The 23,003-nt window shown below is 41.6% G+C and overlaps 1 protein-coding gene across 1 annotated transcript; it reads left to right on the forward strand.

Annotated features, from left to right (window-relative positions):
• The first annotated feature begins 3,676 nt into the window (after positions 1 to 3,676).
• PCARE (photoreceptor cilium actin regulator) lies at positions 3,677 to 23,003 on the forward strand. Its single transcript, XM_069954551.1, has 2 exons — positions 3,677 to 7,518; positions 21,529 to 23,003. Exons 1-2 carry the CDS (start codon positions 3,677 to 3,679, stop codon positions 21,653 to 21,655), a joined length of 3,969 nt encoding a protein of 1,322 aa, XP_069810652.1. The 3' UTR covers positions 21,656 to 23,003.

A 23,003-nucleotide genomic window follows, 5' to 3' on the forward strand; every position in this document is an offset into this window, starting at 1 on the left:
TTTTACTAACATCATACTCCTATCACAGAGCCTCATAAACATAGTGTTAGGGGGCATTCACATCACATATTTTCTATATGCTGCTGGTATACCATCAAAAAGGTATTCCTACATAAACTCTGGTGTGAATATAGACTGTAAAGAGCACATTTACTTTCAAGTAACTTTATAGGATGAATTCTTATGTGTGTACGAGGAATATAACTTTTTTTTGGGACATTATATAATGTACATAACATTTTTCACCAGGCTTCAGTTCTGTTTTTTAGTAATCCTTAAGCTAGTGGGTATAGACTCTGATGTCTCTGTACAGTTCACATAAGTAGAAGGGAATCCTGCCCCTCCCTATCTGTATATTACAACATCAGAAGCACCAGGAGCATGGAGGACATTATATAGTTGTACTAGGCAGGGTAAGGGTACTATTACACGGAACGATATTCGGCCCTATCCGGCCAATTATCGTTCTGTGTAATAAAGACAACTATCAGCCAATGATCGTTGTCATCGGCTGATCGTTAATATAGGTTCTGACCTATAATTGTCGGGTGCCGACTGCACATCGCTACATGTAATAGTGGTGCGCGGCCGGCGCTGACGATATGCAAAGAAGAATACCAGGACCGTTGCGGCCAGTGATTGGCTGAGCGGCCTGTCAGCTGAGACAGGACACTCTGAAGCTGGAGCGCGCGGACCCGGGAAGAAGCATAGAACTAGAGGAGCCCTGCAGTCTGGACAGGTAATGTATAAAGTTTAAACAAGGGCTGCAAGGACATCGGTAACGATGTCCCTGCAGCCCTGGTTAAACGGTTATCGGGCCGTGTAATAGGCCCGGTAAACGAGCACCGATCTAGCAGATCGGCGCTCGTTTACATTTATTATTGCACCTTCATCGGCCCGTGTAATAGTACCCTAATGCTGAAGCGATAATTCGCCCAACAGATCGTTTAACGATTTTGAAGCAACAATTTGGTTTTTATAATGATCAGCGTTTAGACGAATAAATCGTTAGAAAATTCGTAAGAAAAATCGTTAATGCGATTGTTTTTAAAATCGCTTAAGCCCATCTTTTACATAGGATGAATCTTTGAAAGACTTGTTTACACGAAACGATCTGTGAATTTTTAGTGAACGATAAACGACGATTTGAGAACATGTTGAAAGATCAAAATGAACGATTTTTCGCTCATCGCTTGATCGTTTGCTGTATTTACACGGAACGATTATCGCTCAAATGCGATCGTTATTGCGAAAATTCGAACGATAATCGTTCCGTGTAAACACCAGCATAAGCCTCTACTACTCATCAAGCAATTGTCTCTAATTCAGTTTCAAGCTCATTCTCCAGTCTCCATAGACTTCTGTATGCAGCTGTAATGTGATCCCTCAGTGAGCTGAATTATTTCAAAACAGACAAGCACTTTTTTTTCAGAGAAAATAAGTTTAGGAAGAGAAGGCAAGTGCACTTAAATACAGGAGTGGTTTCTTATGAATTATATTACACATTTTACACGTTTGCTTGTGCTGTTCATTTGTGCAATGTTTGCTTAAAGTGTATTTCCTTCTTAGTAGACCACTTGTAGTCTGTTGGTGACTATGCTTTATCTGTTTTATGCCATGAGTAAATACTCTAAGCTATAGTGAGTCCCCTCTTGTGATTATTTTTAAGTCAATCGTGTTGCTTTGGCTGGCTATGCATGTGGCAAGTTGGCAACATATCAGGTCACCTTGCCTTTTGCATGCTGTGTCAGACTAGTGGCGAGCCCATCTTTTCCCTCCCTGGGCCCTTCAGCCCTCATTTTCCTCCTGCAGGTATCTTCTTAATCTAAGAATTCCACAATGCCAGGTGGTGTTGCAGGAGTATTTTAAGGAGGTGTTTGAAGACTTTGAAGGTGTATAATAATATATTTTGTAATGATTTTACTAATTACTATTGTCAGGGAATGGTCTGCTCTGTGAGGGCTGCTCTCTTTCAGTTGCAGCTTGGGGGCGTCTCAAAACACTCACGGTTACTCGATGAGTAGGACCAGCTAAGTTTGGGAGCATTTCATTTTTTAGCTTTTGTGCAGAATACCCCTTTAAGGTCCCCATACTCCCTATTCCTTTTATCGCCCTTACCCGCTGTTCCTTACCATCCACATACAAATGATGTTGATGGAGATAGGGATTAGGTGTGATGGAAAACTGCTACCCAATCCCTTTATTCTGTGAAAGATACTCTCTGGCTGCGGCTTAACCCTCTCCTCCCCATAGAGAACACGGTAACTCTCAGCCATGTTGAACATACCTTCGTATGGGGAGGACAGGGGGCAAATGGGAGACATAACTGATGGATAATCCTTCAGCCATCAGTTATTGAAGGTTTATGGCCACCTTTAGATAGTAAGGGTATGTTCACACTGAGAAATTCGGGCAGAATTTTCCGCTGCAGAATCCCGCCTGTCTCAGTGTGTGATAGCCCGTCTATGGGAGAGCGCGCACGCTCCTCCGCTGCCGCCACGCTCCACTCAAGGAACTGACTTGTCACTTTGAGCGGAGATCGGCGGCAGAGGAGGAGCGCGCGCTCCCCCATAGATTGAGCTATGACACACTGAGACAGGCAGAATTCTGCCTGAATTACTCAGTGTGAACATACCCTAAATGCACCATGACTGTTATGTCATGGTGATAACATCAACATTGTCACTACCCGTGCAGTCAACTACGGTATGAGTCAGTGTTTATGTTCAAGAGATCAGGTAATATTATGCTGTGCAGCATACCCACATTGTGTACACAAAACATGTAATGATTGCCACTTCATGAAAACACACTGTGAATTCCCCCTCATATAAAAACATGCTGTGAGTGCCCACTCATATATTTGCTCATGCTGTTTTACAGTTGTGTTCTGAATCTACACTTTTGTACATCTTGCAATTGACATTAAACTTGTAGGTGGGAATTGCTGATTTCCATCAAATCAGTCAACAGTGATGATCCATTAGGGGGAACCAAAGTTCAGGTAGGTTGAATTTTTACCTGGCTTATCTATGTTTTTCTTTTAAATAAGCACTAGCAGAAATGCCATGCCTTTATGCAGTATCAATAATGCTTTCTAATTATCCAAAATCTTTCCCAAGTAAATCCCCTTCTGTCTTACAATTAGAGCAGCCACACTAATGCCAGCTAAAATGTCCTGGTATTTTTTGCAAAGGATACCCTGCAGTGGTATCTAAAAATCTATTTTCCTTTTAAATTCGGAATCAGTTTGCTTCTATTTCCTAAAACTTTTCCCAGAAGAAAACGTACAGATTACAGTTACAGACATTGGAATAATGTAGTTGTCATGTTGCTTCTTCCAATGAGAGATAGTTACTGGTTGGATAAAGAATGTTTAATCCATTAAGCTCCAAATCCTATTTGCACTTGACATCTGTCAATGGAGAGAGAGGAGAAACACTGAGAGACATTTATCTATATCAAACAGACGTGTTATGCTGGTTTGCAGCTGCTGAGAATCATATTTCATTACTATTTGTTCCCTGTTTTCGAACCTACACGACGAAGACTTTTTTTTTTTTTTTTTAATCTCCAAAGCAATGGAGTATCATCTTGGAGCACCATCTACTTGGATCATGCCAAAATGTAAGGACTATTTACTTATTTGCTAATCTTATACATACAGAATCACACGATGGGCTGTTCACCGTCTCGTAATGGGATCATTCAGGTTATTGCAAAAAATGCGGCTAAACCATTGAAGAAAAACAAAGCCCTTCTTCCTCCTGACAACGATAATAATGGAATTACAGTACGACTGTCGGAGAATAAAAATGAAGACCTCAAGGAAAAGGAGGGGTTGCAAAATGGGGACCACCGAACTAGTCATATGGAGAAAAGCATTTCCAGTGGCTCTTTTTCTGATGATCAAGAGAAGTATAAACTCAGCACTGCTGATGAAGGAATGGTTAATTTAGCCTACCAAAAGAGGAGAACTGTAAGAAAACATAGTTCAACTGGTTCAGAACAAGAGACGCTGGGAACAGTGCAACAAGATGGAAATTCAAGAAAAAGTAGGAAGTCAAAAAGCCAAAGGCAAGGTAAACATAGTCGGCGTGCAAAACCAAACCAAGCAGTTTTTCCTGACATAGAAAAAAAGGTTGATTTCCCAGAAGATCTCGTTAAGGCTCACCAGGATGCATATGCATTTCTTAACCCTAATCTTTCAAAATATGAAGCTGTAATTTCTATGGCAAACCAGGCAGCCCAGACTCATCTTATCATACAGCAAATGATTAGCTTTATGGCCCTGAGATTTGATGATATCAATCAATGCTTGGAAGAAATTACAGAGGATGGAGAAAAACTTTTAAAAGCTGTAGGGAGCAACCTCACTTGGCCTTTTGGAAAAGGAAATCCTGCTGAACAACCAGATCTACTTCAACAGTTGTTGCAGTACACGGTTAATAAAATGCAATCCTTAAATGGCACAGTTTCCTCTCTAACCACCAATGCCTTACAGGATACCTGCAGTTTATTGCAATCAGCTGGTGACAAATTTCAAGAAAAGCTGAAACACAAGGAAACCTGCGATGAGCGACTCCTCAAGATGATCAAATCTTTGGAGGAGTCAGCAACAGGAGCAAAACAGCATCATCCCCATGATACAACTCTTTATTCTGAAGACAGTGGAATAGGTGGGGATTCTGAATCTATGAGAGGATATAGATCTCATGATAAGATGGGAAGAAAGTCAAGTATTGACTCATCAGGTCAAGTGAGTTTGTCAACAAGTGAAGTTTTAGCAACACCACAAATGTCAACTAATCAAAACATGAGCACATCGGCCCAAAAGGAAAATGCTAATCATTCATTTGGAGCACAAAAACCTAATGCTCAGCAAAGCAGTATGTCAAGCAGCCCCTCAATGAGCTCACTAGGGACCACTGCCACTTTAGGAGACGATAGTACTCTTGATCCAGAATCCGAAGAATCAACTAGCAGTGATGATAGTTGTGATGAAAGTGAAGATAATAAAAGTTTAGCAAGTCAGATTACATTAACACAAAGACCAGTGACTTCTCCAGCAGGCATGGGTCCTTATAAACATCCATCCAAATGGTTGGAGAATCCAGAAAATGAAGAGATGACATTGAAAATGAAAGAAGCCATCAGCGAGAAGATCAAGTTTGTTCCCGGTAAATCAGTAAGTAATGTATGGACTAGAGAAGAAGTTACTACAGAAATTGTTAGGCCTAGTACTGCAGATGGGAGCAACCGAAGAACCTCTAACAAAAGAAGGTCTCGCTCTGCAGAATCTCTTAGAAGTCAAGCCGAGGATCCTACTCTGATAGAACTTCAGAGGACACAGAAGGAACTCAGCAAAAAGTTGGAACAACTATACCCATCAACAAAAAACACAAACACAACACAAAATCCAAATATGAAGTCTTTTTCACATGCTGTTTGTATAATTTCTAGTAGTAATCAGTCTACCAACAAACTGAAGGCATGTCTTGCTAAGAGTTTTAATATCTTACCTAGTCAGGAAAAAGTTGCCCTAAGAAAGTTGGATACAAATATAGCAAAAGATTCAAACATTAAACCAAAAACTAAGGATTTAGAACCATCATTAAATCCACACAATGCCAAGGCAGAAGAAGAGTTTCTTTTAGCAGAGACAAAGTTGGACAACATAAAAGCATCTCCGCGACAGTCTGTTCGGAAACTTATACAAACATTTAGCCCAGTGGATGATTCCAGAAAACCTACAAATGTTAGAACACTGGGACCCCTTAGATGTGTTAGAAAATTTGGAGTTCCTGTCCTTCCTCCCACAATTCCGGTTTATAATGGATTACAAGTTTTTGATGACAAAATTGATGTATTGCCAATTGGAGAAGAGACTACTGCTCATCCAAATGGATGTATCTCTACAAGTACACTCAATACTGATTTATTCATACCTTCAAAACCATATGAAGTGGCCATAGCTGATACACTTGAATCTGGAACTGAAGACTTTGAGAACTTTCCACCTCCACCCCTTGAAATACTTATGGATGATTCCTTCAATTTACTCACAGCTGATGAGCTGGAGAAAGGCACCAGCTTTACTTGCATGATGAAGCCACCTATGTCTCAGAAAATAAAGACCTCAATAAATATAAAAAATGTGTTACCAAGCAAAAATATTACGGATATCTACATGTCCAAGGATATGGCATATAGGAAAGAAGATCTAGTTAATTCTAGACTTAGAAAATACTCTTTACAATCTGATCAACCTTCTAAAAAAAAGGAAATTGAACAGGCTGCTAACTTGTATAAACAGTCACATAAAATAATCCATCTGCAAAATCCAGGAGATGGTGACGTGGTGAGCCCTGACAAAGATAATAATGGACTGTGTCCTGTTGCATCAATGGTTAAACCTAATAAATATTCTCCCACATTACAGAGAAATGAGATCTTAAGAAAACTTTCTCCTACAAGAGCTGCAGCGTCATCTTCACTGAGTGATAGAAAACTAACAAGTCCACCAACTATCAGGACTGTACAAAAAAATCATTACCAACCCTCTTCTCAAATCCAGAAAACTTCCAGCACAGAACAAAGTCCTCCCAATGAGAAGATTCTAGCTAGCCCTCCATCACAAAGAAAGCTGCCTAGCCCCCCATCCCTACAAAGGCTGTCAAGTCCTCCCCACGTGGGAAGGCAACAAAGTCCACCAAGCCAACGTAGGCTACCAAGTCCTCCTCAAATACGAAGACAACAAAGTCCACCAAGACAGCCTAGGCAACCAAGCCCTCCTCAAATTCGAAGACAACAAAGTCCACCAAGACAGCCTAGTCTACCAAGTCCTCAAATACAAAGACAACAGAGTCCACCAAGACAGCCTAGGCAACCTAGCTCTCTTCAAATACGAAGACAACAAAGTCCACCAAGACAGCCTAGTCTACCAAGCCCTCCTCAAATACGGAGACAACAAAGTCCACAAAGCCAGCAAAGTCCATCTCAGATACATAAACAAAGTCCACCAAGTCAACGTAAGCTACCAAGTACCCCTCAAATACGTAGCCAGCAAAGTCCACCAAGCCATCGGAGGCTACCAAGCCCTCCACAGACTCGTCGAGAGCCTAACCCCTCTTATGCTACACCCTCCCCTCCAGTTTCTCCATCCCATAATGGGTCAAGACGCAGTTCTGAAGACCAACAGCTTTCTTCAAAAATGATTGGCAATGCACAGTCAATATTTTGTCCATCATCTTCTACTTTATTTGAAGCCAAGCCTCCTTCACCACCAGGTGCAAGCAAGCCAGAAACGGTTTTAAACCAAGTTCACAGCCCAGTTTTGAGACACACTTTCTCTCTTAGGCAGTATGATGACCAACAAAGAAGAATTGCAATGAGTGCAGCAAACCCTCAACCTTTTGTCCGTAGATCTTATTCTGATCGGAGACCAAGAGTCCAGCTACGTTTTTCAACATCCATCTCTGCTAATGCTGTTAGTGAACTAGCTTTTCAACAAACCAGGTAAGAAATAAGACTAAGCTCAAATGTTTTTCTTGTTAAATCCTTTTTCTAGCCTTTTGTTTTTTAGCTGTTACGGAAAAAAACTGTCTCTGTATGCCATGAAAGCTGATGACTGTAAGAGCAGCTGAGGAGTCTAAGGTTATAAACTGCTGTCCTAGAGTGTCTACTGTGTGAGATTTACAATACATATACCTACTCAGTGTGGGATTAGTGTCCTCACCAGGCAGCAGTTGTGCTTCTGATCTGACCAAAAGGAAACTCCCCCTCAACATGTGTAAACCATCTAAACAATTTTAAACTTTTTTATACTGATTCTTAAAATGTAAAAAAATTATTTTAAATTAACTGGTGCCTTCCAGTGCTTATGAACGCTGTACGTCCTGCAGGAAATGGTGTATTCTTTCCAGCCTGACGTGGTGCTCTTTGTTCTCAACTCGGCCCACTGCCCACTTGACTACTGCTCTGGACAGTTCCTGATGTGGACCAATGTGGCAGCAGAGAGCACCACATTAGACTGGAGAGAATACATCTGTTCCTGCAGGACATAAAGCAGCTGATCAGTACTGGAAGGATTGTTGTTTTTTTAAGTAAAAGTTATTTACGAATCTTTATAACTTTCTGTCACCAGTTGATTGGAAAAAGTACCCCTTTAAGCCCCTCATACAAATTAAACATATTGGCTAAACTGGGGATTGAACATGTTGGATTTCGCTGCCCAATCTTTTAGCTTTCATGAAGATAAGCTGCCACCAGAGATGTCTGACAGCAGCCAACTCCATCTTTCCCTCTGGAACTCATATATACACATTTAAGTTAAGTATCCATGTGTATGTAGGAATTGGGAAAGTTTCCTACATTAGGCTTCTGTTAGTAATCCTATTATAAAAAACATGGTCAATCTCTGCACATTCCTGAGGCAGCTAAGAACACAGAACAAGAGATTGCATTCAGCTGATTCGCAAGGTTGTTGCCAGCAGTGCAAAAGTCCATGCAGGACTGAAAAATGTACAAGATGGTATACAATGGGAGTAAAATTTACTAATCCAGGCACATTGTAGTCTTAAGGCCCTTTTACACTGCGTGATTATCGTCTGGAAGGAATACTCATTGCCAATAATCAGCCTATGTAAAGGACCAGTGGTCAACAGATGAAGGAGAAAATGCTTGTCAGCTGACCACACTTTTTGTGCAGCATATAATATCATTGTTAGTCAGCCACATTTATTTGCCAATGACAGCCATCCACTCAATTTTAACAGTGTGTGAACATAGCCTTTCTGTGTTTTCAATCCACATACTGTATCACAGCGGATTTCACTCTGCAAGTTTTGCAGCGAAATCCGCTGCTATGCTCGGTACTGTTATGGCCGATGGTTCTAAATGAAAATCCGCAGCAAGAATGTAGCCACTGCCTACTTAAAGTGTACCTATCATTTTACCAAACATTGTCATAGCGACATGTCAGAGGTTTGTATCAGTCAGAGTCTGGTTGCTGAGACCCCCGCCAATCTGTAGAACAAAGGGGCAGCAGCACGCAGCAGCATGCACTTTTCTGCTAAAGCATCGTGGATGTAATTATAATGGAAGCCTGTTGAACATCCAGTAGACGCGCTTACCAGAAGTTCCATAGGCTCCATTACAATTCAGTCCACTGCTACTTTAGCAATGAGATGGAGATGAGGAGGCAAAGCGCGCGCTGTTGTGTGCATTCTGCTTGTTTCTTCTACCGAGCGGCGGGGTCCTCAGCACTGCTATGACATGTCAGAAGTTTGTTAAATGGCAGTACCTATCATGGCTGCCTACCTGCCTACTTAACTCATTAGTTGACGGACTTTAAAGAAACTGTCAGCAGGTTTAAGCTGTCCTTTCTCAGGGTAGCATAAACTAGTGACAGAGAAGCTAAACAGAATGATGTATCACTATCATTATTCTGTGACAGTGTGAAGTAGTCCTCTCCATTATGTGCTTTAGCCCAGTAGTCCTCATTGTTCATAAGAAGCAGAACACTCCCCCCAGCAGTCAACTATCAATCAGCAGCTGGAGGGCGGTGAGAAAGGTATTGCAAGAATCCTATTCTCCTGCATATTAGGAGAATGGCTGAACAGCATGATGGAAGTAATACACTGATCTGCTCCGCATTTATATCACTAGTTTATGGTGCCCTCATTTAAGGTGGCATAAACCTAGTGACAGACTCCCTTTAAACAAGCTAATACATTACCTGCCCATGCTCCTGCCTGCTTCTCCAGTTCCTAGGTCATTGACGACCTGCTCAGCCAATCAGTGCACTGTAAAATATTAGTATGTTTAAAGCCTGGCAGCTAAAAAGTTAAGGAATGAATATCAGCTGTGATAATGCAGAGCCATAGGCCAACAGTACTGATCATCACAGCATGAAATCCGCTGCAATACAGCACTTGTGAATCCACGATGTTCACACATCACTAAAACAACAACCATTTTTATTGGCTGTCTGTCATGTACTAAATAAAAACGTCAGCTGTTTTGATGGTGTGAACGTAGCATAAAATGGTTTCTTTCACAAAGATGATGATAGGCCAGATGTGTCTGATCTGTGAAACAGCTGGAATCCTACACATTCCAGAAACTACTTGATCCCCACCGATTTAGGATCAAGCATCAACTGACTTATGACATGTGACACTCCTTAAGGTTGTGTCTCTAAACAAAATGTATGACAAGAATGATCACTGAAAAAGACCAAAGAAGTAATGTGTTTTATCATTTATATAATCCTTTATTGTATGTCATATTAAAGCTCTTTTTGCATTGCCATGCACAGAATATATCCATTATATAACCTACTGTTCACACTGTAGGGGCGCCATCCATTTACTTGTACAAGGCTACCTCTAATGCCAACTCCATAGAGAAAATATCCAAAGTATGGGCTGTATTTATGTGAGAAAATTTATAGAGAATACAAAACTCCAAGAATATCCTACGGTGAACGCGGGTACTAAAACAGTTCGAAGGCTCAGCTGCAACAAAATTATGATAAATCTGTCACTGTTTTGTAATTTTACTAAATATTGGTGATGTTATATATGCATTATTATACCATGTTACAGTATGTTTTTTCTTTGCTATGATGTAATACTGCATATATCAACACTTCTGTATGTGCAGCTTTCTTGTGCTATAATTTCATAGTGTACATTATTTGTGTACTGTGACATCACTGTGTGCATTCCTCCTGCACTGTGACATCACTTTCTGCATTCCTTCTGCACTGACACATCACTTTGTTCATTACTCCTGCACTGTGACAGCACTTTCTGCATTCCTCCTGCACTGTGACATTACTTTCTGCTTTCCTTCTGCACTGTGACATTACTTTCTGCATTCCTCTTGCACTGTGACATCACTTTGTTCATTCTTCCTGCACTGTGACATTACTTTCTGCATTCCTTCTGCACTGTGACATCACTTTATGCATTCCTTCTGCACTGTGACAGCACTTTCTGCATTCTTCCTGCACTGTGACATTACTTTCTGCCTTCCTTCTGCACTGTGACATTACTTTCTGCATTCCTTCTGCACTGTGACATCACTTTCTGCATTCCTTCTGCACTGTGACATCACTTTGTGCATTCCTCCTGCACTGTGACAGCACTTTCTGCATTCTTCCTGCACTGTGACATTACTTTCTGCTTTCCTTCTGCACTGTGACATTACTTTCTGCATTCCTTCTGCACTGTGACATCACTTTGTGCATTCCTCCTGCACTGTGACATCACTTTTTGCATTTCTCCTGTACTGTGACATTACTTTGTGCATTCCTTCTGCTCTTTGACATAATTTTCTGCAGTACCCTGTACTGTGACATCACAGGTTTTACAAATGCTGTGCAATAGCTTCATAATAATTTTACCTAAAATGTGACATCACTTTCTTCATTAGCTATGACCTGTGATGTCAATATAAGTATATATCACTTTTTTTTTTTTTAACTGTGCGCGATTCCCGTTAAAAGTGGTATTCTAACCATACAGTGAATATTAATATGTTGCTGAGACAGAGGTAGGGGAATTGGAAAAAATATACTTATTTAGTCTTGGTCCTCTGCTGTTACCCTGCAGCTCCCATTCTTTTGCTTCTAGTCCCTGCCTCTAGTTTCTGCTTCTGAGACAAGTGTTTGAAAGCAGGACCTGAAACATCGGCCAATTACTGGCGGAGACAGGACACCCCTGCAGCTAGTGATTAGCAGGGAATTGGACAGAGGCAAACAAGAACTGTGAGGTAGAAGCAGTGGACCGCTTGCCAGCATATTAGTTTTTACTCTAAGGGTCCTATTACACGGAGCGATTTTTAATGATTAACAACTAACGATAAACGAGATTGTTTATCATTAACCTGAAATCGTTCACCATATTACACAGAACGATGGTCGTTAGTTACGATCGTTATTATGATCGTTCTTGCGATCGTTTGATTGTTTATTCCTTCTGATCCCAGCAAAACAATGCACAATGTGCAATTACACTGAACGATTAGTGAATAAATGCGGAACTTGAGCGAACGAATGTGGAATTACAGCGAACGATTAGCAAACGATTAACGATAATTTTAGGTTCAGATCTAAATCAACGACATACAAACGATTTTTGGATCAGTGCCTGCAATTACACAGAACGATTATTGTTTAAATTCAAACGATATAACGATTTTTCGCACGATAATCGTCCCGTGTAATAGAGCCCTAAGGCTGGATATTATCCCTTTAACAGGGAATTTGTCAGCTGCAATTCACAATCCAAACTGCTGATGTTATTAGATGTTGTTTCTTATGTTACTTTTACATGGAGTGATAATTCGCACAATTGCACGATTAACAATTTTGAATGAACAATGTTTTTTTTCTAACGATCAGCGTTTAGACGGAACGATACATCGTACGGAATAATCGGTTTGCAATCGTTGAGCCTATCTCACACATGGGTGAAATCGTTGAAAGACTGTTTACACTGAACAATCTGCGAATTTTTTGCGAACGATCAACGATGATTTAAGAACATGTTGAAAGATCAAAATGACCGATTTCTTGCTCGTCGCTTGATCGTTCGCAGCGTTTACAAGGAACGATTATCGCTCAAATGCGATCGTTATCGTGCAAAAACGAACGATAATCGTTCCGTGTAAAAGGACCATTAGGCGCAGATGGGGCAGATCGGCGTAAAAATAATCGCAAATGGTATTTTTGCAAATATTTTTTCGCATCTGCCTAATCTGCACCACCTTCGCCAGTGGGGCGGAGAGGGGGTGTTACGGGGGGTGCAGCAGCAGGCAGAGGGGGCGCGGCCTCTGCGTGCGCCGCATTTATCATTTTTCCAGTGGAAAAATTATACTGAAACCTACGCCAGCTCTGAGCTGGTGTAGGTTTAAAAATTTTCGCACGGACGGGCTCCGTGCGCTCTGGATTTATGTAAAGGCAGTGCGCCTCTACGTAAATCCCCTGAGCTACGGAGCTGCGGGGACATTTGTAAGCATGGCGTAAAAAACACCGGACTTCATAAATGTCCCCCATAGAATAATGTTTTCATTGTCTAGTGTAAAAGTGTGAGAAAGGGGTTCCCAACTTCCTGAGGCGGCAACGGCTGCAACGCCTCCTTGCTCCCCCTACCATTCTTGTGACTACACTGGTCCAATTTAGGTTACAAAACTTTGTTTAAGTGGTTTCATTATTTATTAATGGGTGGAAAGGCTGGGTGGGGAGCACAAGAAATCTGACATCATCATGCACACAAGCCTCCCTTCTATGGGCTGCTTCCATCCCACAACCAAAGTTATAGTAGGGCTTGGGCCTTATCCCCAGTGGTGAGCAACATTGCATTCTCCACTATGTCACCTTATCATATTTTAGGCCGAAAAAAAGAAAATATCATATGTTAGAGCTTGTTTACTTTGAGGGTACTAATGGGTTGTCCAGCATTTTACTGGATATAATGGCATTACATGCGTCGCTGTTTTGTCAGAGATTTATACCAGAATCTGTGACATATGCTACTTATAGAACCTCCCACACAGATGTGAACAGGGTCTTACGGATCCTTGTATGGCAGCTTTACTTGTACGCCTCCAGTTTTACAGAAATACATACTTTTACATAAGGCATGTCATATGAGTTTGTGACTTGCCTTATTTTGGAAGCCTTCTACCTCAAAGCATGGTATTCAATGTAGAATGTGGCATCTCACAGAGACAACATACAGAATTTCGTGGATGGAGTGCTAAGAGTCAGTAATGCCAACCTGGAGCGTCTGGTTATACGGATACATAGAGTAAGCGTACATGGATTAAGCTCTGTTCACACATGCATGCAAATGTGAAATCATGCCGAGTTGTGTTCTCCAATGGCAGTGTGGTTTCATCTAAAGTCCGGACATCATATCACAGCCATTGGAGAGCATAAGGGGACGTGGCTTTAAATGCATGTGGGAACACAGCCTAAGTATAGTATTATATACAAACTAATTATAATAGTTCTTAGCTGCTAGATTAATCTAGTGGTATAATTAAGGCTATGTTTTCACATTCGCAATGCATGCTAAACGCCATGTCTCTATTTCTTCCCCAATAAGCGCTGGATGTTGCCAGGATTATCGCCTATTGAGGAAGAAATGGGGCAAGGGTTTGACCAAATGTAGAAACACGGACTTAGAGGAGAAACATAAATTTACAGTCAGTAAACTACATATTGATAGCTACAAGATTTCCCAAGGTAGGAAGAATTAAATGTAGCAATGCTAAGAAAAACCATTTCAATTATATTTTTTTATGTGGGAATGGCTACTTCTTGTGTTTCTGTGTCTGTCTGCTGAGGTCACCTTTGTGCCCAGCTCTCTTCAGCCCCTCCATACTTTGTATGTGCCAATTCAAGGACTTTAAGCTTAGATCAATGACTGGTAAGAGAAGTTGTACAAGTTCCGCCTGCTGATCCTCTCACTGCCCCCTATCTTACTTCATCCCATCTACCAGAGTGCTATAATTAAGGAAATTGATGTTATGACAAAAAGTCGGGGTTATTAATGGTCGACCAGGGAGATGATTATTTTCAGTCATATCAAAAGGAAAGAAAGTTCTGGAGAATGAATTCTGGCGATCAGTCTGCTCTGGAGCAGCTCAGTCTGAATAATTATTCACAATTATTTATGTGGCATTATTTGTCACACCATGCCATAGCCCCTGGAGCTCATTTTAAGGGCCACCTGTATTTTTGACAAATTGCACTCTTCCGCCTTTTTTGCTTTAATATGCAAATCTGCTTATTTGCATCCTTCTTTTGCCGACACGTTTTTAGTAGGTTTGTGAATCAAAGCATTTGGCGATGACAAACTTTATGCCACTTGGTGAATGCATTGTAAAAGTGAGCGACTACTTTACGGCCTTGCTAATTTCGCTCAAAGTCAATCAGGAGATTGGAGGACAAGGGCAAAGGAGGAGGTTGGGCATCGGTCGACTGATTTAATGATAGCTCAAGTTCATTGTTATATGTCTGTGAGTATTTTATGTTTGGAAATAAATGGATACATTTTTTATTAGGAAATGTAGCATTATATTATGATATGTGAAGGTCCAAATATCCATGTGTGAAACTCACATGCTGGAGTTGCAGATATGTGATCCATAGACTAATTCTGATAGCTTTTTGGTTGCAGGTCACATGTAATTTTGCTAGTATTGACCTCTATGCGACTGCAACCTTTCAACATCTGTATGATTTGGCTATTTTTTTTTAAATTAGGCTGCATGACACCTTATACCATGGGTCTCCAAACTGCGGCCCTCCAGCTGTTGCAATACTACATTTCCCATCATGCCTAGACAGCCAAGTCCAAAGCTTTAGCTGTCCGGACATGATGGGAATTGTAGTTTTGCAACAGCTGGAGGACCGCAGTTTGGAGACCCATGCCTTATACTTTTATATAGGGTGTATGGGGTTTTCCTGACCAACGATGGACAGATGATGTTGCTGGAAACCAGAGTCAGGCGTGATGGAAAATCACTGCTTTGTTATCTTTTCCTTTAACTTTTCTTTATCTTTATCTTATTCTTTGTTGTCTTTGTTCTGGGAGAGATAACCTGCAGCCTGAGCTCTCCCCATAGAGAACACAGGAGTGCTCGGTGGCGCCACACCTTCCTGTGTGTGTGGTGGGGAGCACAATCATTCAGCCTTCCTTTATTGAAGGTGCATGGGGACCATTAGTTGTGCTTTGTTGTGACACAACCAAAGTCACCATGTAGCCCTAACCTTAGGGCCATATTACACGGGATGGTTATCGTTGTGTTTTGTGTAATAGCAGACAACGCTTAGACCAACAAGAATCTGGACCTATTTTCATCTTTGATCGTTTTAACATCGTTCAAATAACAACACTTTCGGTCATTTCCTGGTCTATCAGCCAGGAAAGGGTGAGCGCAACAACAATCGTCGTTCTGTGTAATAGGGTGAACGATTTAAGATCGTTTATCATAGAGGTCGTTTGAGATTCCTAGCAGCACATAACAAGGGAATAGTATATTAAGCAATTTTCACATATTTACTGATAACTACCTACAAGTTACTGCAATCTAGATACATGTTGGTAGAGATGACTGATTGTCAAATATCTGGTGCAATCTCCTAGACTGGATGCATATAACACACATGACATCCGACTGTAATAAGTAGAAATAACTCCCAGCTATACAGTCCCCACTACAATAGAGGGTTGGCTGCAGCCTGCATCAAGTGGCTTCTTTCGGGCCTCTCCCTATAGTGTTTATTTGTTGTACTTGATTAAAAGCTGATACTAATCCTGGTGACACTCCAGGGCTGGTTGTTGCAGCATCTTTCATCTCCACCACTCCCCTTTTAAATAGAAACTTGTTGAAACTTGGGATAATTATTCTTGTTCATTGCCAAACAAAAAAAGGACAACACCCGACTGGTGTAAATAGGATTTCTTTACAAGACTAGAATACGCTCAGATGGCTGCAGAGTATTACTCCCTATACACCATACTCACTCCTGAATTCACTGTCATGTCATACACATTAGACATAGTGCAGATTAAGCTGGCAGACTCGCACAGCTCAGGGTTTCACTCCTGCTTTTCTCCTGCTCATAGAACTATCCTAGCCGCTTGCCCCCACTTGATGTATTCTGTACTCATCTAGCCATTACTAGAGAAAGACTTATTGTAACAACTAGGGATGAGCGAACCGAACCGTTACGAACCAGTTTTGTTACGAACGACAACGCAAAATTGTACTTTTGTCACAGAATAGACCAGGATACAAGGGATTATTACTCCTATAATCCCTTGTATCCTGGTTTTCTGTGAATATCAAGATGTGTGACGTCACCCCTGTTAGGGTAAAACCTTAAATTAGTCTCCTCAGATATACCTGGGTGCTGCCTAATCAAAAATGTAATGTGACAGCTGTCTGGGAGTATCAACCAAGACACATGAAAGCAACTTCAGTGTTCAAGCTTATCGAATTTATTAAGGGAAAATCATTTCATATCTTAACAATCAGGTCCAAAAAATAAAAGAACCCCAGTTAGCCGCAACAACAAAAAGTAAAAAAAAAGTCATCATCACTGTCTGAGAAACAAAAAAAGTCCCATCACTGTCCCAGAAACAAAAAAAGTCCCATCAGCTGTTCCATCACTGCACAGTTGTGTAGAAAAATGTTGGTGACTCATTAGGTATCTTGGTGTCCAAAACCGTGCACCCCAGTGCTGATGTCTGGTCCTTATATTATGGACAAGGGCAGTACTGCCCTTGCCCATAATTACAGGACCAGACATCAGCACTGTTACTGCCCATTGGGCCAACATCCCCCCAGAAGACCACCAGAAAGTTAGCCCATTCTTGCCACTGTCACCTCCCCGGTGCTCCCCAGTTCTGCACAAGTTCTGCCTCCACCAGCTTGCTACCATCCACCGCTTTGACTGCAGTCCAACCTGCTCCGGGGTCTTACCAACGATGTCAGGCCCGGCGTTCTCACGCTGTCCTCCATTTTGTGAGCCTGGGTGAATGAAGCCACAGTGGGCGGGAGCTCCTCCGAACCATCAGGTAGGAGATATATGAATGGCTGAGCCAAGGTCAACTAACGGTGGGAAGTGTTGTAGCCCACAAAGGGAGGAACCTTTTCTCTGCAGTGCAGCAGGGAGTCATACACTTTGTATGGCACATGTGATAAACCTCATAGTGCACAGGTTTCTTCAAACATGTCGTGCCAATTGTTGATCCTTTTTGAGGACGCCACTCTGTGAGCAGGCATCAAGGACATCATCCCACTCGTCTGTATTCTGGAAACTGCGGTAACCAACATCATCAGCGAGGAATCCCAGGCCACCACTCCAAGGCTGACATCCTCCTCCATGAATAGTCTGTTCGCAATCATACTGGCCTGGGTGCAATAAGGTACTTCCTCCTCCTCCTCAAATAGTCTGTTCCCAATCATACTGGGCTTGGTGCAATCAAGTGGTGCCGCCTACTCCAATAGTCTCTTTTCAACCATACTGGGCTGTTTGCAATCAAGTGCTACTGCTTCCTCCTCCCCCTCCTCCACACTGGGTCCAATACAGTACTATTACTGCTGCTAGTTCCACTGTCAAATGTCTGTTTTCCACCCTACAGGGTCCAAGGAACTTTGTGACCTATGTCCCGTGTAATCACTTACACCTTGGCTGATTTTTTTTTCACTGTTTTTGCACTTTGATTTTTTCCACTTTTTTCATTGTAATAGCAACTGCAACTAAACGAAACTATACCCTATCAGACTCCCACTATTGTAGCTGCAATTATTCAGCCGTTATTGCAAGGTTCGTTTTAGGTTCGGTTCGTACGAATCCAAACTTCACAAAAGTTCGCCGGATCGAACCAAACCGAACTTTTCAAAAGTTCACTCATCCCTAGTAAGAACAGTGAACAGTTGATTTCAGAGGAGTGATTTTTGTGTAAAGGAGTCATTTTGGTAAATTAAGTGATTAGAAACATGTTAGGAATCACATGGAGAAAAGTTTTGTGAATTTATACACATATTCATGGGAGAAAGATTCAGTTGTCCTTTATTGATCTTAATTTCTGTCTTTTGTATGCTTGGGAGCCCAGTGGGTGGGCATACTCTGTGATTTACAGTCTATATAAGTGTGCATATAAATATGTACTGAGTAGGACCCAGTCCTGTGTGATTGTGGCTGGTATGTTTCTCTGTATTCTCACCTTGTCTAGTATATTGTGTCTCTCTCTCTATATATATATGTCACATCAGTATGAATCAGTCTCTGTATACAGACACGGCCACCTATGTGCACACACCATTTTTCGATACAGAGTAATGGTCCTTTTAGACGGAGCGATAATTCGCCCGATCGTATGATTAACGATTTTGAATGAACGATGTGTTTTTTATAACGATCAGAGTTTAGACGGAACGATACATCGTACGGAAAAATCATTTTGCGATCGCTTAAGCCTATCTCACACATAGGTGAAATCGTTGAAAGACTGTTTACACTAAATGATCTGCAAATTTTTTGCGAACGATCAATGACTATTTGAGAACATGTTGAAAGATCAAAATGAACGATTTCTTGCTCGTCGCTTGATTGTTCGCTGTGTTTACACGGAACGATTATCGCTCAAATGCAATCTTTATCGTGCAAATTTGAACGATAATTGTTCCCTCTAAATGGACCATAACACATTGTCTAGTCTATGAGCTTTTGATGACACTTGTTACACTCTCGCTGCTAACATCAGAATCTGAAAGCACCTGCTCCACCCTATATTCAGTAGATACAACTAAGACGTTTTTGATATCTCCATAATGGAATAAAATAGTTTAGATATAAATTCAAAGCCATACACCATGGTACAATGTGGCCCGTACCAGGCTATGCATGCTTTATTATGGATCTGGTATGGCACAGCTCATAGGTACATAGTTAATAAGGTTAAAAAGATGAGTCCATAAAGTTCAACCTACTGTGTTCATCCATATGAAGCCAAAAACCCTCGTGAGGCAGATGCCAATTTCCCATCACAGGAAGAAAAATTCCTTCCCGACTTCAAAATGGCAATCAGAATGATCCCTGAATCAGAGTCCTATGATATGTAATCTACTGCCCAGAACTTGTAATGTTATATTATCCAGGCCTCCCTTCAGTAATACAGATGTGTGCATGATGTGCTAAGGGATGTGATAGTCTTAAGGCCCTATTCCACGGAACGATTATCGGCCATATTCGAACGATATTGGCCGTTAATAATCGTCCCGTGGAATAGAAGGCAACGATCAGCCGACATTGTTCATGTCGGCTGATCGTTGCTGTCATTTGTCTTTCAACCATGTTGAAAGACAAATGACTGTGATAGCAGCAATCTGCTGCTGTAGCTCCGCGGAATAGGAGCGGCGGCAGCAGACGACTGCCATTAACCTCTATGGGCTGCCCGGACGATCAGCGATCACCCAGGCAGCCCCCCCCCCCCCCCCCGCAGCCCCTCCCGCACTCACCCACTCACTGCTGCCGCGTGTAGTAGTGGTGGCAGCGAGCGGGGAACGAGGAGCAAACGAGCGCTGACAGCATTCCTTTGCTCCACATAGTCGGCCCGTGGAATAGGGCCTTTAGGCTGCATTCACACATTCAGTGTTTCTCCTGGTCTATGTGTGGTGCTAGCTGCCTCTGTGATTCGTGCAAAACTATCCATGTTGTTATCCGTTTTGCTTCTGTTTTGCATCCGTGTTCATGTTTTTCATGGATCTGGTTAAAGCATTTTAAATTACATTGATTACATCACATCAGTGTTTGTTACAGATGAACACGAATGTCACATCCATGAAAAACATGGATCTCATTGATTTCTATGGGTAATCCGTTCTGTGCTTCTGTTCCGATTTACGACAAGTCCTAATTTTAAACGTAACGGATTGGAGATCTGTGAAAACACTGAACATGCGAATAGCCCAATACAAGGCAATGGCCTAAAAATTTGTCCATGCGCACAGACAACTTCAAGGAGTGTGTGAATGCAGCCTTAGATAAGCTAATAGATGTTTGTGGGTTCTCTTTTATTTGCTGCATGTCCCCTCTTCTAATCTCCTAGCTGGTGGACTCACACTGCTAAACAGTGCATCCCTTTTAGCGCTAAAGATAATGGGGCCATAATGGGAGACAATGTTGGTCTAAACTTAGCCTAGACAGTCTAAGAATACAACAAATGTATGGAACAACCTGAGCCCCTGTGCTTTCTTATACTGTCTAGTCTCCTAGTCTGTGGCTATGTTTTTTTTTGTCTTTCTCGTAGTGTTTGTATGCATTCATGATCTCTACTTGCTGTCAGTGATTGTAAACATTATTTATATCCTATAGCCGAAAAGCTGTCCTGAACATATGCTGCTCATACAGACACATGACTCCTTACAATGTGTACAATGTGGTACATGAACAAGACTGGCTTTCTGTCTCTGAATTTAACAGTGAAAGTTTCTTTTCACTGAAAGATGAAAAACTATATTATGCTATGACGTATAAAGTTTTCTCATGCTTTAAAGCAATGGCATATAGCTAGGGTGTGACATCCACTTTATGATCCATGGGGAAAGTCTGACCTCCGATCCAGTAAAATCAGCACTGGTTAGCAGTGCGGCCCCTTATTCTCCTTATTCTCCGGATTTGTGGTGATCCCAGAGGTTAGCCCCCACTGATCTCAGTCATATACCATTACTTTATACAATAGGAAAACCCCTTTAAGCTTTTTAATTAGCGTCTTAGCAGGCTCCGATCATAGAGATGTGTTCTCACTTAACCCAGTGTCTGTCTCTGAGGAGAGGACAGTTTTTCCGTAATAAGCAAAACATGTTGTGTAAATGTTGCAGCCGCAGGATTATACACGTCCCAATATGAGACCAATAATGCGATTAGCAGCATGCGCTTAACATAATAACGTCATCTCTCATTATTGTCTCAACGATAAGCCTCTTTTCTCATTTCAGGGCTGAGGAATCCACCCAGAAGGACAGCGAGCCTGCGGCCAGCCAGGGCTTAGCAGATCCCATAGCAGCCAGCCAGACAGCACAATCTGAGCTATGCGTGGTGGGCCAGGGTCTCCAGAAGGAATGATGGCACCAGCCCTCAGAGACATTACTTACAATGGCTGTGAAGCCTGAAGATGAGGTGTCTTTCTTGAGAAATGTGCTTTATTTGGGAATTTTCCCTTTTCTGTTATTAGTGAATTTTTTGTAAATACTGAATTTCACTGGAAAGACTGTTATAGACCTGTATGTATGTATATAGTGGTTATAGCATGTGAATTGTGGGGTAGATAGCTGCTCCCTTACTACTGTTAGGACCACATATGTACTGTCACCTAATGCAAACGTGTGTGCCTGGCAGATCATACAGCCCAAAATCTGTGTGCCCTATGGAATATCTGCAAGGCAACAGATAAACCCATGTGCCTAGCAAATCCAGCATTCCATAAAATGTGTGCTAGGTAGTTCATGCAATCCAAATACGTGTGCTAGGAAATTCTCGCAATCCAAAATACATGTGCTAGGTAATTCATGCAATCCAAAATGCATGTGACAGGCAAGACATACAATCCAAAATGCATATAACAGGCATTTCATGCAACACAAAATACAGACGCCTCAAAAATTTGTACAGCCTGTACAATGCATGCTAGGCAAGAGCTGAAATGCATGTGCCATATATATATATGCATGTGCCGAATACTGCAACTAAAAACGTGCCTGGCAGCTCGGGCAACCTAAAACGTGTGTCCCAGGCGCTGTGTTCAGTCTGTTTGGCTGATGACCATCTTAAATTTGTGGCGAGCTTAAATCATTGCTGTCACTTAAACAAATGACATGTTGCACAGGCACATCAAAATTGATCATTTGATTCCCTGCAGAAAAAGGATGCCACCCTAGGGAGTCTTGGAAAACATGGATACAGGTCCGCTTAACACTAAGTATAAGTCTATGGAGCCTGTCTCCTGTAATCAGTCAGAAAAAAGATAGCTGAACCCACATATTATGGTAGGATGTGTATGGAGTAATTGAGATAAATAGCTTTTGGCTAAACAACCTTTTGGCTGACAGCATTTTAGGGTATATGACCAACTTTACTTTGGATCATACCTGCAAATAATCCTGATTCTACTTATAGCTCGATAAAGTAACCAGGGTACAATACCTGATGTGGACACCTAACATTTTCCCTTTAGCCCCTGACACATTTGTCCAATTAAATATTCAGGGGGATTGGGAGCCATCTCTGGACAGTAAATACAAGAGCTTTTGTTTTCTTGAAGCAATGTGAGTTGCCTTAATATATTTTTCTGTCTGAGCAGTTTATATGTCAGCACCAAAGTTATACAAAATGTATTATGATGCTGTCAAGAGCCAGAAGTTGTTTTACATAGGTCACAAATCAGGCTGTCCAGTGTTGTGTAAGTAGAGATTAC

Source organism: Dendropsophus ebraccatus, chromosome 15 (assembly GCF_027789765.1).
Source record: "Dendropsophus ebraccatus isolate aDenEbr1 chromosome 15, aDenEbr1.pat, whole genome shotgun sequence".
Classification (NCBI taxonomy): Eukaryota; Metazoa; Chordata; class Amphibia; order Anura; family Hylidae; genus Dendropsophus; species Dendropsophus ebraccatus.